This window comes from Equus asinus, chromosome 6 (genome assembly GCF_041296235.1).
Source record: "Equus asinus isolate D_3611 breed Donkey chromosome 6, EquAss-T2T_v2, whole genome shotgun sequence".
Lineage (NCBI taxonomy): Eukaryota > Metazoa > Chordata > Mammalia > Perissodactyla > Equidae > Equus > Equus asinus.
The window spans coordinates 51,003,405-51,017,364 of record NC_091795.1 but is presented as its reverse complement, the minus strand read 5'-3'; the positions used below and the strand labels follow the sequence as shown (position 1 = coordinate 51,017,364).

The 13,960-nt window shown below is 36.8% G+C and overlaps 1 protein-coding gene across 5 annotated transcripts in view; it reads right to left on the bottom strand.

Moving 5' to 3' along the window:
- USP34 (ubiquitin specific peptidase 34) overlaps nucleotides 1-13,960 on the bottom strand; it is a 251,988-nt gene that overhangs the window by 145,988 nt on the left and 92,040 nt on the right. For all 5 annotated transcript variants that reach the window (XR_011504013.1, XM_044772515.2, XM_070512047.1 and 2 more), the window contains exons 11-15: nucleotides 2,625-2,750; nucleotides 2,315-2,444; nucleotides 1,611-1,646; nucleotides 1,122-1,252; nucleotides 228-838 (exon numbers count right to left, since the gene is read on the bottom strand). Coding sequence is in view for 4 of the 5 variants with exons in the window: in XM_044772515.2 (XP_044628450.1) it covers nucleotides 228-838; nucleotides 1,122-1,252; nucleotides 1,611-1,646; nucleotides 2,315-2,444; nucleotides 2,625-2,750 (1,034 nt within the window). In the remaining variant the exon portion in view is untranslated. The remainder of the gene's footprint in view (nucleotides 1-227; nucleotides 839-1,121; nucleotides 1,253-1,610; nucleotides 1,647-2,314; nucleotides 2,445-2,624; nucleotides 2,751-13,960) is intronic.

Here is a 13,960-nt window from a genome sequence, read left to right as displayed (position 1 = left end):
TCTTGCCAATGCTTCCTCTCTTTGCTTGAGGGAGATTATTACTAACATCTGTGCCAATCTTCCTGTATTTTATGTGGGATGCCACCACAGTGTGGCTTGACGAGTGGTGCTAGGTCTACACCCAAGATCCAAACCTGCGAACCCTGGGCTGCTGAAGCGGAACTCGTGAACTTAACCATTACACACCAGGCCAGCCCCATATGCTGTTTATTTTTAAGCAGACTTACCCATCATGATGGTGATGGTGGTGATGGTGGTGGTGATGATGCTGTGGACCAATAAACTGCCGACAATTAAATAATTCATTCCCAATAGTCTCCCCAAGAAAGTCCCCAGTGCGTGTAATACAAGATTCCTGAGATGCTTGTGCTATATGAGCAGCATTCATTTCCCCTGAAATATCATTTTCTGGGTCTTCAGAGTGTGAACAGGCATCTAGCATCCGTATTCGATTATCTACTGACGGCAATGACTCAGTGTTAAAAACCAGGTCCTTTCCTGTTCCATTGCTTGTCCCACTTCTTTCTGATGGGCCTTGGGAATCCCCTAAGCAAATGCCTGCTTGACTTTCTAACTTTCTGTTCCGAAGATCTGTACCACAACTGCTTTTAGGAGGATTATGACCATGATCGTCATCTTCGTCTTCTTCTTTAAGGGCTTCAATATCTGCAATGTCTTCTGACTGTACCTCACTGCCAGGGCTCCCAGCTGACTGGCTTGCATGGCTAGAATTCACCTCATTGCTAGATCCATCACTATGCCCACTACTGCTACCAGGACCACTGCTTCCATCTTCAGCACTGTTGGCAGTTTCGTCAGAACTTCCCTGCATGGACTCCTGTATTTAGAAACAAATAGATTTAAATAACTATTTAAACTAGTAAGAAAAAAAATAATTAACACACTGTACTTTTTAAAAGCCTGCCACAGCCATGACATATTCCTTTGATCAACACAAAAGGGAATTAAAAAACTGAAAGAAAAGTAAACAACCTCAATAATACTACCTAAAATAGAAGAGAGGCCTGAACTGGGATTATATTCCCAGTTCAAAGGATAAACATGGCAGAAACCTAAAAATGCAAAAACTGTTTTGGGGGGGGGGGGGACTGTTTTCATACCTCTGTGTCTGAAAGTCGCTGTTGCACATGTTTGGTTCTATTAATAAGTTGCTCATCCATTTCAATGTCGCTGCCTCCACTCTGATGGGTATCACTGTTATCACTGCTTTGAGGACTAGCTGCAGGTGACCCTATACAAAACAGATTTTTTGGTTTTCATCTAATTTGCATTAACATGGATGTATCAGAATGACATAATCCTTTGACTCACTGATTTACCAAAGCTTTATGATAAGTAGCCAAAAATATAATCTGAAAATGTTAACACTTGCCAATTATTTCTGAAGAGAATACATATGATTTCAATTAAAAGCCAAGATACTAATGGTTTAAACAAGAAACGTAAAGGGGATAACCAGTTAAGGGTTACATTTCCTGCTCAAACTGAACTTTATGACTCTGATACAAATAATATAAAATCAATTGACTCTAGATGATCATCAAAATAAAACTACAAGTCATCTTGCCATGAGTTCTAAGACAACTTACAAGGTGATGGAGCTGCTCTTCTGAGCTCTTCTTCCTCTGAAGGAAAAGGAAAAAACAGAAAGGAAATATTCTAAGTGACTGATCTTCTTCGGAACAGTACATCAGTTGTTCTTCTTAGATAATCAACAAAAAACAGGTAGAGAAACCTGCAATAACATAACTCCCCAGCACATGCAATAGTAATTGTGGGTGCCTACACAGAAAGGCCTAAGAAAATAGTATAAGATGTCTAGAGACAAAAATCAGGGGTAAAGTTGATAAAACTGTGCAAAGCTATACATGCAGAAGCAGACATAAAAACACCTGAAATGACAGAAACCTTGGAAGTAGAAAACACAGAAAGAGAACTGTATTGTTATGTTCTGTTCTCAAAATTATTTCTAAAATGTTGTTTGTTTTCTAACCAAAAGCTCCACAGCTTTTATGAAATAGTTTGGGTTTTTTTTCTTTTTTAAGGGAAAAACATTAATGAGAGAAAATCCAGTAACTAGTGAAACTTTATTACTGTTCTATACTTGAAAGGTAAACTCAATAAATGAGCTAGTTCCAATTTATTAATACTTTCACAAACACTATAAGTCCCATCTCTAATTTAGTTTGAAATTAAGATTGACCTAAAACTACTTAGCAGAAATGACTTACTCCAAACTTCAGTTATAAAATCTGGACAACTTACTCCAAAAAATATCTTACACTTTACTAACCTTTCTTATTTCCAATGGGAAGATTAGTATTTAATAACGATGCAAAAGAACTCTGTTTAGATAGCTGAGCCTTGGCTGCTAGTGCATTATTCCATAACGCTTTAATTAACATCGATGCCAAGTACAATGTCTTAAGAAAAAAAAGAGAGAGAGTTTGAAATTAGAGGGTTTAGGCAAAACGGTAACAAATTTAATATCCTTTTGCCTAACTAAAATGCCAACAGTAATAAACTACAATTTAAATTAGCTGAATCACAAATAAATGTTCACATTACAAAATAAAACCATGATTATGCTTTGCATGTATTACCTGCTCAGTATGAACACTTGGCTCAAGAGCTGAGACCAGATTAAGAAGATGTCTAAGTGGTACTGGGTCCAAATTCTTGATGAGTGAAGGAAATAAATCATGTATATATCGACTACAATGTTTCAACTAGAAAATAAAGGTAGAGACAAGAGTGAAAAGTAATCGTATTACATAACAAACATGATACCAAAAAATTTATCTAGTTTTAAGAGCTAAGAAGGTATGTTTTTTAGTATGTTGGTAAAGTATTAATTACCAAATATCACAAATGGCAGTAAATAAAACTATGGGGAAAAAAATGCTACTTAAGTAGAAATTTATCTTATCCAAACAAACCACAAACTTAATCTTCCGACCATCAGAGAGAAGCCCACAAAAAGTACAGTTTCTGGAATCCAAGTATAAAGAGGATTCCAATTAACTTTAGGTACATATCATTAATATTAAAAAAAATAGTAAATTAAAATGTAGACAAACATAAATAAAATAATAAATTACAATTAGGAGAGAAAATCAAACTATATTAAGTATATTATGTTTCTTATATTAAATGGTTATCAAGTATTTTACATAACATGTTCCTTTTACTAAAGTACACAACAGAAATTCACTTATAATAAAGGTCTACATAATAATAAACCATGAGATAGAAAGTCTCCTTTGTTATCCCTGACAAAATTATGTCAATATAAGGGAAAGTATAATATTTACAAAGATATGATGACTACTAAATATTACAATGTCATATAAAATAAATGTCTTTCATAACCAAAAAGCTGCTAACTGCTAAATTAAGATTCAGAAACAAATATAACTAAGCCAGTAATTGCCAACTGGAGGGTTCTGAAAGTAAAAAGCTGACATAGCTTACTTGCATTCAATACATAAAACACCTATAAAAAAATGAAGGTTTCTCTATTCAAAAACATGGAGTTTTATATTTTTCAGGTGTAAATCATATAAACTCTTTTTTTTTCTTTTTCTCCCCAAATCCCCCCAGTACATAGTTCTCTATTTTAGTTGTGGGTCCTTCTAGTTGTGGCATCTGAGATGCCACCTGAGGGTGGCCTGATGAGCAGTGCCATGTCCATGCCCAGGATCCGAACTGGCAAGACCCTGGGCCACCAAAGCGGAGCACACAAACTTAACCACTCGGCCAACACGGTTCGCCCCTGAAATCTCTTCTATGTGTTCCCTATCAAGGTAAATATACACAACCTAATTTTGAAACAAAAGGCAAAATAAAAGTAATAAAACAACACTGGAGGAAGTCATCTATGACAAGGTGACTTCTTATCAACTACACTATGTACTTTAACACGACCATTTAATTGAAACATACTAATTATACGTTAAGTAAACAATGCAGGGAGATGATGTCAGCATCATGGTGGATTAAGTTCTTCCCTTTGTCTCCCCCCTCTAAATTACAACAAGACAGACATTCATTAACCAGAAGAGGGTTCCCTACGTAGCACAATAGAATGCCTGAGAGATCCACACAGCTATACATCTGAAAGTGGGTGGGCTGGATCCCTGGGAAGCAGTGGAACTAGGTGAATGGACCCCCTCTCCCTCCCCAGCAGCAGCTATCCAGGTAGTGGGTCCCCATACAGCAGGTGGTATGACTTCTAAGAAGAGGCGGGGGCAGCCCAGCCTGCATGCCAACACTTTCATAGTAACAGCCCAGTCCCTGGGACTCACTGTGCCGCAGTAGCCCTACCCATGGGAATGATCACCACTGAATGGGAGCAGCTCAGCACCCTCAAAGGAGCCCCACCTAGCATGCGCAACACCTCAGCTGAATCGCCCAACAGTGCAGAGCCAGCCAACGCACAAAAGGAAGTACCCTTCCTGCCAAGCACAGCGGTCCTGCCTGCATGTATGTGCATGACCTGCCAAGCAACTGTGGTCAGAACACACAAATGCCAAGCAGCCCTATCAGTACAACTTGCAGCAGACAGGGTGGGATCAGAAAACACAGATCTGGCTGCCCCCAACACTCCGTGGTGGCAGGTGGAATCCACAATCTGATACTACCACAAATGTGCCAGCAAAGGATTAGTTCAAACACCATGAAAAACTATAGTAAAACTTCAGAGCACAAGTAAAATGACAAGTCTCCAGAAACCAATCCTGAACTCACAGAAATTCACAATCTAAATGACAGAGAATTCAAAATAGTTGTCATAAAGAAACTCAACAAGTCACAAGAAAACAGAAAGACAGTTCAAGGAAAGTAGGAATAAAATTAAGGAGCAGAAGAAATACTTCACCAAAGAACTTGAAGTTCTAAAAAGAAAACAAATTCCAGAGCTGAAGAACACAATTAAGGTGATAAAAAAGAACCTAGAAACCATAAAAAATACAGCTGACCTTATACAGGAGAGAATTAGTGGATCAAAGGATAGAAACAGAGAAATGCTTCAAGTGGAAGAGGAAACAGAAGATTTTTAAAAAATGAAGGAACTCTTCGAGAAATATGTGATTCAATTAGGAAAAGAAACATAGACATCATAGGTATTCCAGAGGGAGAAAGGAGTAGAAAGCTTGTTCAAAGAAATAACAGCTGAAAAGTTCCCAAACCTGGGAAAGAAACTGGACTTACAAATACATGAAGCTAATAAAACTGCTAATTACATCAATGCAAAATGACCTTCTGAAAGGCATATAATATTAAAACTGGCAAAAATCACTGAGCAAGAAAAAATATTAAGGGCAGCAAAGCAGAAGAAAATAACCAACAAAGGAACCCCTATATCAAGCTTTCAGAGGATTTCTCAACAGAAATCTCAGAGGCTAGGAGAGAACTGAATGATATGTTCAAAATACTGAAAGACAAAGACTTTCAGCCAAGAATACTCCAGCCAGTGAAACTACCCTTCAGATAAGACAGAGAAATAAAAACTTTCCCAGATAAAAAGCTGACGAAGTTCATCACCACTAAGCCTGCCTTACAAGAAAGGTTCAAAGGAGCCCCCTCCCATCAAAAAACCTTGAGCAAGAAGAAAAATAGACAGAGTCAGAAAATTGTTGCCTTATAACAGAATAGGCTGGTAAACACAATTATAATATAAAAGATAATGGGAAGCATCAAACAAATTAAAAATACTTCAATTTAGTCACAAACACAACACAAAAAAGAATAATTGTTGACAACAATAATTCATAAAGGGAAGAGGAAAAGGGATGGAACTCATCTATGAGATCTTTTATACAAACTGCATGGTAATCAATAAACAAAAAATGAGAGCAAAGGCACAAATCATAAAGAGAAAACCATCACAGAAAACCATCAAACTGAAATGGCAATCAGAAATACAAGGGAAAAGAAACAATGGAAATATAGAACAACAGGAAGACAAGGGATAAAATGGCAGTATTAAGCTCTCATACATCAATAACCACTCAAAAATAAAAGGACTGAATTCTCCAATCAAAAGACACAGAGCGGCTGGAGGGATTAAAAAACAAGAACAAACAACGTGTTGCCTCCAGCAAACACATCTCAGCTCCAAAAACAAAGGCTCGGAGTGAAGGGATGGAAGACAATACTGCAAGCAAATGGCAAGCAAAAGAAAGGAAGCTTTGGGGCTGGCCCCATGGGTGAGTGGTTAAGTTCATGTGCTCTGCTTCGGTGGCCCAGGATTTCACTGGTTTGGATTCTGGATGCAGACATGGCACCACTTGTCAAGCCATGCTGAGGCAGCATCCCACATGCCACAACTAGAAGGAGCCAGAACTAAAAGAATACACAACTATGTACTGGGGGCTTTGGGAAGAAAAAGGAAAAGTAAAATCTTTAAGAAAAAAAAAAAAAAAAGAAGGAAGCTTTGCCATACTAGTATCAAAGTAGATTTCAAGATAAAAAAATACAAAGACAAAGAGGGGCAGTATATAATGACAGAAGGGACATTCCACCAAGATGACATAACACTTATCAATATACATGCACCTAACACAAGAGCACCAAAGTACATAAAGCAACTATTAACAGACCTAAAGGAAGAAATTGACAGCAACACAATAATAGTCGGGGACCTCAACACCACACTTACATCAATGGATAGATCATCCAGACAGAAAGGCAACAAGCAAATATTAGCCTTAAATGAAATAACAGACCAGATTGACTTTGAATATATAGAAAACATTCCATCCCAAAACACCAGAATACACATTCTTCTCAAGTACACATGGAACATTCTCAAAGACAGACCATATATTGGGAAACAAGGCAAGCCTCAATAAATTTAAGATGACTGAAATCATATCAAGCATCTTTTCCAACCATAATGCTATGAAACTAGAAATCAACTACAAAGAAAAAGCTAGGAAAGTAACAAATACGGGAAGACTAAACAACATGCTACTGAACAACCATGGGATCAATCAAGAAATCAAATATCTAGAGACAAATGGAAATGAAAACACAACATACCAACTCTTACGGGATGCAGCAAAAGCAGTACCAAGAGGGAAGATTATACCAATACAAGCCTATCTCAACAAGCAAGAAAAACATAAAATAAGTAATCTTAAACTACACCTAACAGAACAAGAAAAAGAACACAAACAAAGCCCAAAGTAAGCAGAAGGAGGGAAATAAAAATTAGAGCACAAATGAATGAAATAGACACTGAAAAACAACAAAACGGGTCAAAGAAACTAAAACCTGGTTCTTTGAAAAGATAAAACAAAATTGACAAACCCTTAGCCAGACTAAGAAAAAAAGAGAGAAGGCTCAAATGAATCAAATTAAAAGAGAGAGATTACAACGGATACCACATAAATACAAAGGACTGAAAGAAAATAATATGAAAAAATATGTCAATAAATTGGACAACCTAGAAGAAATGGACAAATTCCTGGACTCACACAACCTCTCCAATCTGAACCAAGAAGAAATAGAGAATCTGAATAGACCAATCACAAGTAAAAAAATTGAAATAGTAATCAAAAGTTTCCCAAAAGAACACAGAATTCCAGGACCACATGGCTTCTCTGGAGAATTCTACCAAACATTCAAAGAACATTTAATACCCATCCTTTCCAAACTATTCCAAAAAGTTGAAGAAGACAGAACACTTCCTAACTCATTCTATGAAGGCAACATTACCCTGATACAAAAACCAGACAAGGACAACACAAAGAAGGAAAATTACAAGCCAATGTCACTGATGAACACAAATGCAAAAGTCAACAAAATATTAGCAAATCGAATACGGCAATACATTAAAAGGATCACACACCATGATCAGATGGGATTTATAACAAGAATGCAGGGATGGTTCAAAATCTGCAAATCAATCAATATGATATAAACCACATTAACAAAATGAGGAATAAAAATTACACGATTGGGGCTGGCCCTGTGGCGCTGTGGTTAAGGTCATGCACTGCGCTTCAGCAGCCCAAGGGTAGCAGGTTCAAATGCTGGGTGTGGACCCACTCATTCAGCCATGCTGTGGCAGCATCCCAAATACAAAATAGAGGAAGACTGGCACAGATGTTACCTCAGGGACAATCTTCCTCTAGGCAACAGATGTAAGCTCAGTGCCAATCTTCCTCACACACACACACATATCACATGATCATCTCAATATCTCAACAGACGCAGAGAAAGCATTTGACAAGATCCAACATCCATTTATGATAAAAACTCTCCATAAAATGGGCATAAAAGGAGAGTATCTCAACATAATAAAGGCTATATATGACAAACCCACAGCCAATATCATACTTAACAGTGAAAAACGGAAAGCCATCCCTCTGAAAACAGGAACAAGAAAATGGTGCCCACTCTCACCACTCCTATTCAACATAGTACCGGAGGTTTTGGCGAGAGCAATTAGGCAAGAAAACAAAATAAAAGGTATCCAGATTGGAAAGGAAGAAGTAATACTCTCACTGTTTGTGGATGAGATGATTCTACATGTAGAAAACCCTAAAGAATCCACCAGAAAGCTATTAGAAATAACAACTACAGCAAAGCTGAAGGGTACAAAATCAACTTACAAAAATCGGTTGCATTTCTACACACTAGGAACAAACTAGCAGGGAAAGAACTCAAGAAACAAGCCCATTTACATTTGCAACAAAAAGAATAAAATATCTAGGAATAAATTTAACCAAGGAGGTGAAAGACCTAGACACTGAAAGCTATAAGACATTACTAAAAGAAACTGAAGAAGACATAAAGAAATGGAAAGATATTTCATGCTTATGGATTGGAAGAATAAACATAGTTAAAATGTCCACATCACCCAAACCAATCTACAGATTCAATCCAATCCCAGTCAGAATCCCAAGGACATTCTTCACAGAATGAGAACAAAGAATCCTAAAATTTACATGAAACAACAAAAGACCCCAAACAGTGAAAGCAATCCTGAGAAAAAAGAACAAAGTTGAAGGCATCACAATCCCTGACCTCAAAATATACTACAAAGCTATAGTAATCTAAACAGCATGGTACTGGCACAAAAACACGCACACACACATATCAGTGGATTAGAACTTAAAGCCCAGAAATAAAACCACACATCTATGGACAGTTAATTTTCCAAAAAGGAGCCAAGAACATACAATTGAGAAAGGAAAGTCTCTTCAACAAATGTTGCTGGGAAAACTGGACAGCCATATGCAGAAGAATGAAAGTAGACCATTACCTTACACCATAGACAAAAATTAATGCAAAACAGATGAAAGACTTCACATAAGACCTGAAACCATAAAATTCCTAGAAGAAAATATAGGCAGTACACTCTTTACATTGGTCTTAGTAGCATCTTTTCAAATGCCATGACTGCTCAGGCAAGGGAAACAGAAGAAAAAAAAAAAACAAATGGGACTATAACAGACTAAAGAGCTTCTGCAAGGCAAAGGAAACCAGGAACAAAGCAAAACGACAACCCACCAACTGGGAAAAAATATTTGCAAATCACGTATCTCACAGGGGGTTAATTTCCAAAATATATAAAAAACATATACAACTCAATGACAAAAAGACAACCCAATCAAAAAATGGGCAGAGGATATGAACAGATATTTTCCCAAAGAAGATATACAGATAGCCAAGAGGCACAGGAAAAGATGTTCAGGGACCAGCCCCATGGCCAACTTGTTAAGTTCATGCACTCCACTTTGGCAGCCCAGGGTTTCACTGGTTCAGATCCTGGGTACGGATGTGTCACCGCTCATCAGGCCATGCTGGGGCAGTGTCCCACATGCCACAACTGGAAGGACCCAGAACTTAAAAAAAAAAAAAAAAAAAAGCAACTATGTACTGGGGGCATTTGGAGAGAAAAAGTAGAAAAAAAAGATTAGCAACAGTTGTTTGCACAGGCACCAATCTTCAAAAAAAGATGTTCGAGATCACTAGTTATTAGGGAAATGCAAATCAAAACTAGAATGAGATATTACCCTACACCTGCAAGAATGGCTATAATCATGAAGATAAAAAAAATAACAAATGTTGGAGAGGCTGTGGGAAAAGGGAACCCTCATACACTGCTGGTAGGGTGGGAAGGCAAACTGGTGCAGCCACTATGTAAAACAGTTTGGAGACTTCTCAAAACACTAAAAATAGAAATACCATATGATCCAGCTATCCCACTACTGGGTATTTATTCAAACAACATGCAACCAACAATACAGAGAGATTTATGCACCCCTATGTTCATTGCAGCATTATTCACAATAGCCAAGACAGGGAAGCAACCCAAGTGCCCATGAACTGATGAACTGATAAAGAAGATGTGGTATAGATACACAATGGAATACTACTCAGACATTAAAAAAGACAAAATCCTCCCATTTGCAACAACATGGGCAGATCTTGAAAGTATTACATTCAGCAAAATTAGCCTGACAGAGAAAGATAAACACCATATCATTTCACTCATATGTGGTACATAAATAAACACATGGATAAAGAGAACAGATTAGTGATTAGCACAAGGGAAGGGTGTGGGAGGGTGGACAAAAGGGGTAAGGGGACACATATGTATAGTGACTGATAAAAATTAGACTATTAGTGGTGAGCATGATACAAAGAAACTGATGTATAATAATGTACACCTGAAATTGCACAATGTTATAAACCAATATGACCTCAATGACATAATTTAAAACAAAAACAAACAAAACAACAATGCAGTACTTCCAGACCAAAAACATGATTTAATTTTAGGGAGAAGTGAATCATCAATTCTAAGTTCACCACTTTTATAGCTCTTATTTAAGAATGTTAATTTTAGTATAGTATTAATTAACATTATACTTGGACTGCACTAACAGGTTATACTTGCTTTTTACTTTATAGCTACTTGCCAAGAAGTAAATACTAGATTGTACTTTTCCTTCAAATTAAAATGTGAATAAAACATAGTATGTGATGAATTTGACTTGCTCCCAATTTAATCATTAATAAAATGGGATTTCCATAATAGACAATTTAAATAAACACCTTATTGGTTATCTTTAAGTGACAAGACCCTTTGGAAATAATCATGTAATCCTATAACTAAGGCAAGAAGACATATTAGGTTCTTTTAGAGGTGTACATTACAAGAGCAAATTCATAGACTATAGAAAGGAAATATTAAGATTGCATGGGTGTGAAGTTGGTTCACAGACTCTTCTCTTCACTAGTTATTGAAAAGAAAAGTGAGAAAAAGAACATCAGGGAAGATGGCAGAGAAAAAATGCCAGCAATCCATCTCTGCACCTAGACAGCAACTGTACTGGCAGAAACTGTCTCATGTAACTATTCTGAAACCCTGGAATCAGTGTGAACTCTTGCAGTCTGGCACTTCCAAGGAAAAGCCTGGCCAGTAAATTGTGATTAATATTGGACAATTTCAGCCTTCAATGTTACAGCAATACCCATTCCTTACTCCACAACCCACTGGCAGGCAGCCATGGGGACTGCAATATGCGATTCTGGTGCAGCTTGCTGGACCAGGGTGGGCAATAACGATCTTGTCCTCCAAATAACAAATTTCTGTGTTCTGACTGCAAATTTCTATATCTAATTGGTGAGATGCAGGTACAGAGGCTGGCTGCCATCCTTTCAACTCAAATCAGCTAGAATGACTACGAGGGGATTTAAAGGAGACACAGCAGTTGTTTTTTTGGACATTCAGTAACAACTATGTATGTGGGGGAGTTTAGAAAGGCATTGCATATTCCCAGGCTCAGAAAACACCTAGGAAGACCATAAGCTTTCACATTAGGCTGATCTCTAGCACAGAAACTCTGTACAACAATGAAAAAAACAGTAAACTCTGAGGAAGGAGGAGAATCTCATTTCCAGAGTTACCACACTAGAAAATTCAAATGTCCAGTTTTCAAACAAAAAACAATACAACATATATATTTTTTTTAAAAAAGGAAAATACATCTCATTCAAATGAATAAAATTCAAGAGAAATGTTCTCAAGGAAGCCCACCCGTCAGACTTAGTAGACAAAGATCTTAAAACATCTACCTCAAAGATGTTCAAAGACCTAAAGGAAAAGAAGGACAAAGATAGAAAATCAATGCCTGAACAAAATGAGAATATCATAAGATAGAAATTGAAAAAAAGGAGCCATTAAAAATTCAGAACTAGGGGTCAGCCCAGTGACATAGTGGTTAAGTCCACGTGCTGTGCTTTGGAGGCCTGAGGTTCGTGGGTTAGCATCCCAGGTGCGGACCTACACACCCCTCATCAGACCATGCTGTGGCAGCATTCCTCATACAAAACAGAAGAAGACTGGCACAGACATTAGCTCAAGGACAATCTTCCTCAAGCAAAAAAAAAATACAGAGGAAGCTTGGCAACAAATGTTAGCTCAGGACCAATCTTCCTCATCAAAAAAAATTAATAATAATTCAGATGGTGAAAAGTAAAATAACTGAAATTAAAAATACGCTAGAGGGATTCAAAAGTAGATCTGAGCAAGCAGAAGAATCAGCAAACTTGAAAACAGGATTGGCAAAACTGTCCTTAAAAATGAGGGAGAAATTAATACATTCCCAGATAGATAAAAGCTGAAGGAGATTACAACCAGACCTGCCCTACAAGAAATGCTAAAGATTATTTCAGAATGAAATAAAAAGAAGCTAGACAATAGTGAAATAATTTCTGACAAAGGTAAACACATAGGCAACTAAAAGCTAGTATCATAGTTTCATTTGTAAATCCACTTTGTATTTTTAACATGATTTAAAAGACAAATGCAAAAAAATTATTAATCTACATAATTGGGCACATAATGTATAGTTGCAATCTGTGATATCACTAACAAAAATAAGAGGGATGAAGGTGTATAGAAGCAGAGTTTTTGTACAATATTGAAGTTAAGTTGGCATAAATTCAAATTAGATTGTTAGAACTTCAAGATGTTAAACCTAATTCTCATGTTAAACACAAAATAGCTACAGAATATACACAAAAGGAAACGAGAAGGGAATCAAAACATTTCATTACCAAAAAATCAAGTAGACAAAAAAGAAGGCGGAATGGAGGAAATGATGGACTCTATACAGAAAATGATGGACTCTCTATATAAGACACTAAAAGACATATAGAAAACAAACAGAAAAATGGCAGAAGTAAATCCCTCTTTGAGTAATTACTTCAAATATAAACGGTTTAAACTCTCCAATCAAAAGACAGAGATTGCCAGAATGGATTTAAAAGACATGATATTACTATATCCTGTCTGTAAGAGACTCACTTTATATCCAAAGAAACAAAAGGCTAAAAGTGAAAGGATGGAAAAAGATATTCCAAGCAAATAATAAGCAAAGGAGAGCTGGGGTGACTATACTAAAAGCAAATTAGATTTTAAATTTTAAAAAGGTTACTAGAAAAAACAGAATTATCACATGATCCTACAATCTCATTCCTGGGAATAGATCCAGAAGAATTACAAGTGGGATATATAAGAGATATTTACATACTCATATTCACTAAACCATTATTCACAACAGCCAAGAGGTCAAAGCAGCACAAATGTCCAACGACAAACGAATGTATAAATACAATGTGGCATGTATCTACAACAGAATGTAATTCAGCCTTAAAGAAAAGGAAATTCTACCACATGATACAACATGGGTGAACCTTAAAGACATTATGCTGAAATAAGCCAGTCACAAAAGGACAAATACTATATAATTCTACTAATATGAAATATGTAGAGAGTAATCAAAATAATGGAAACAGCAGAATTGTGGCTACCAGGAGCTGTAAGGAAGGAGAACTGGGGAGCTGTTGTTCAATGGCTATAGACTTTGAGTTTGGGATGATAAAACCACTCTAGAGATCTGTAACACAAGAATAT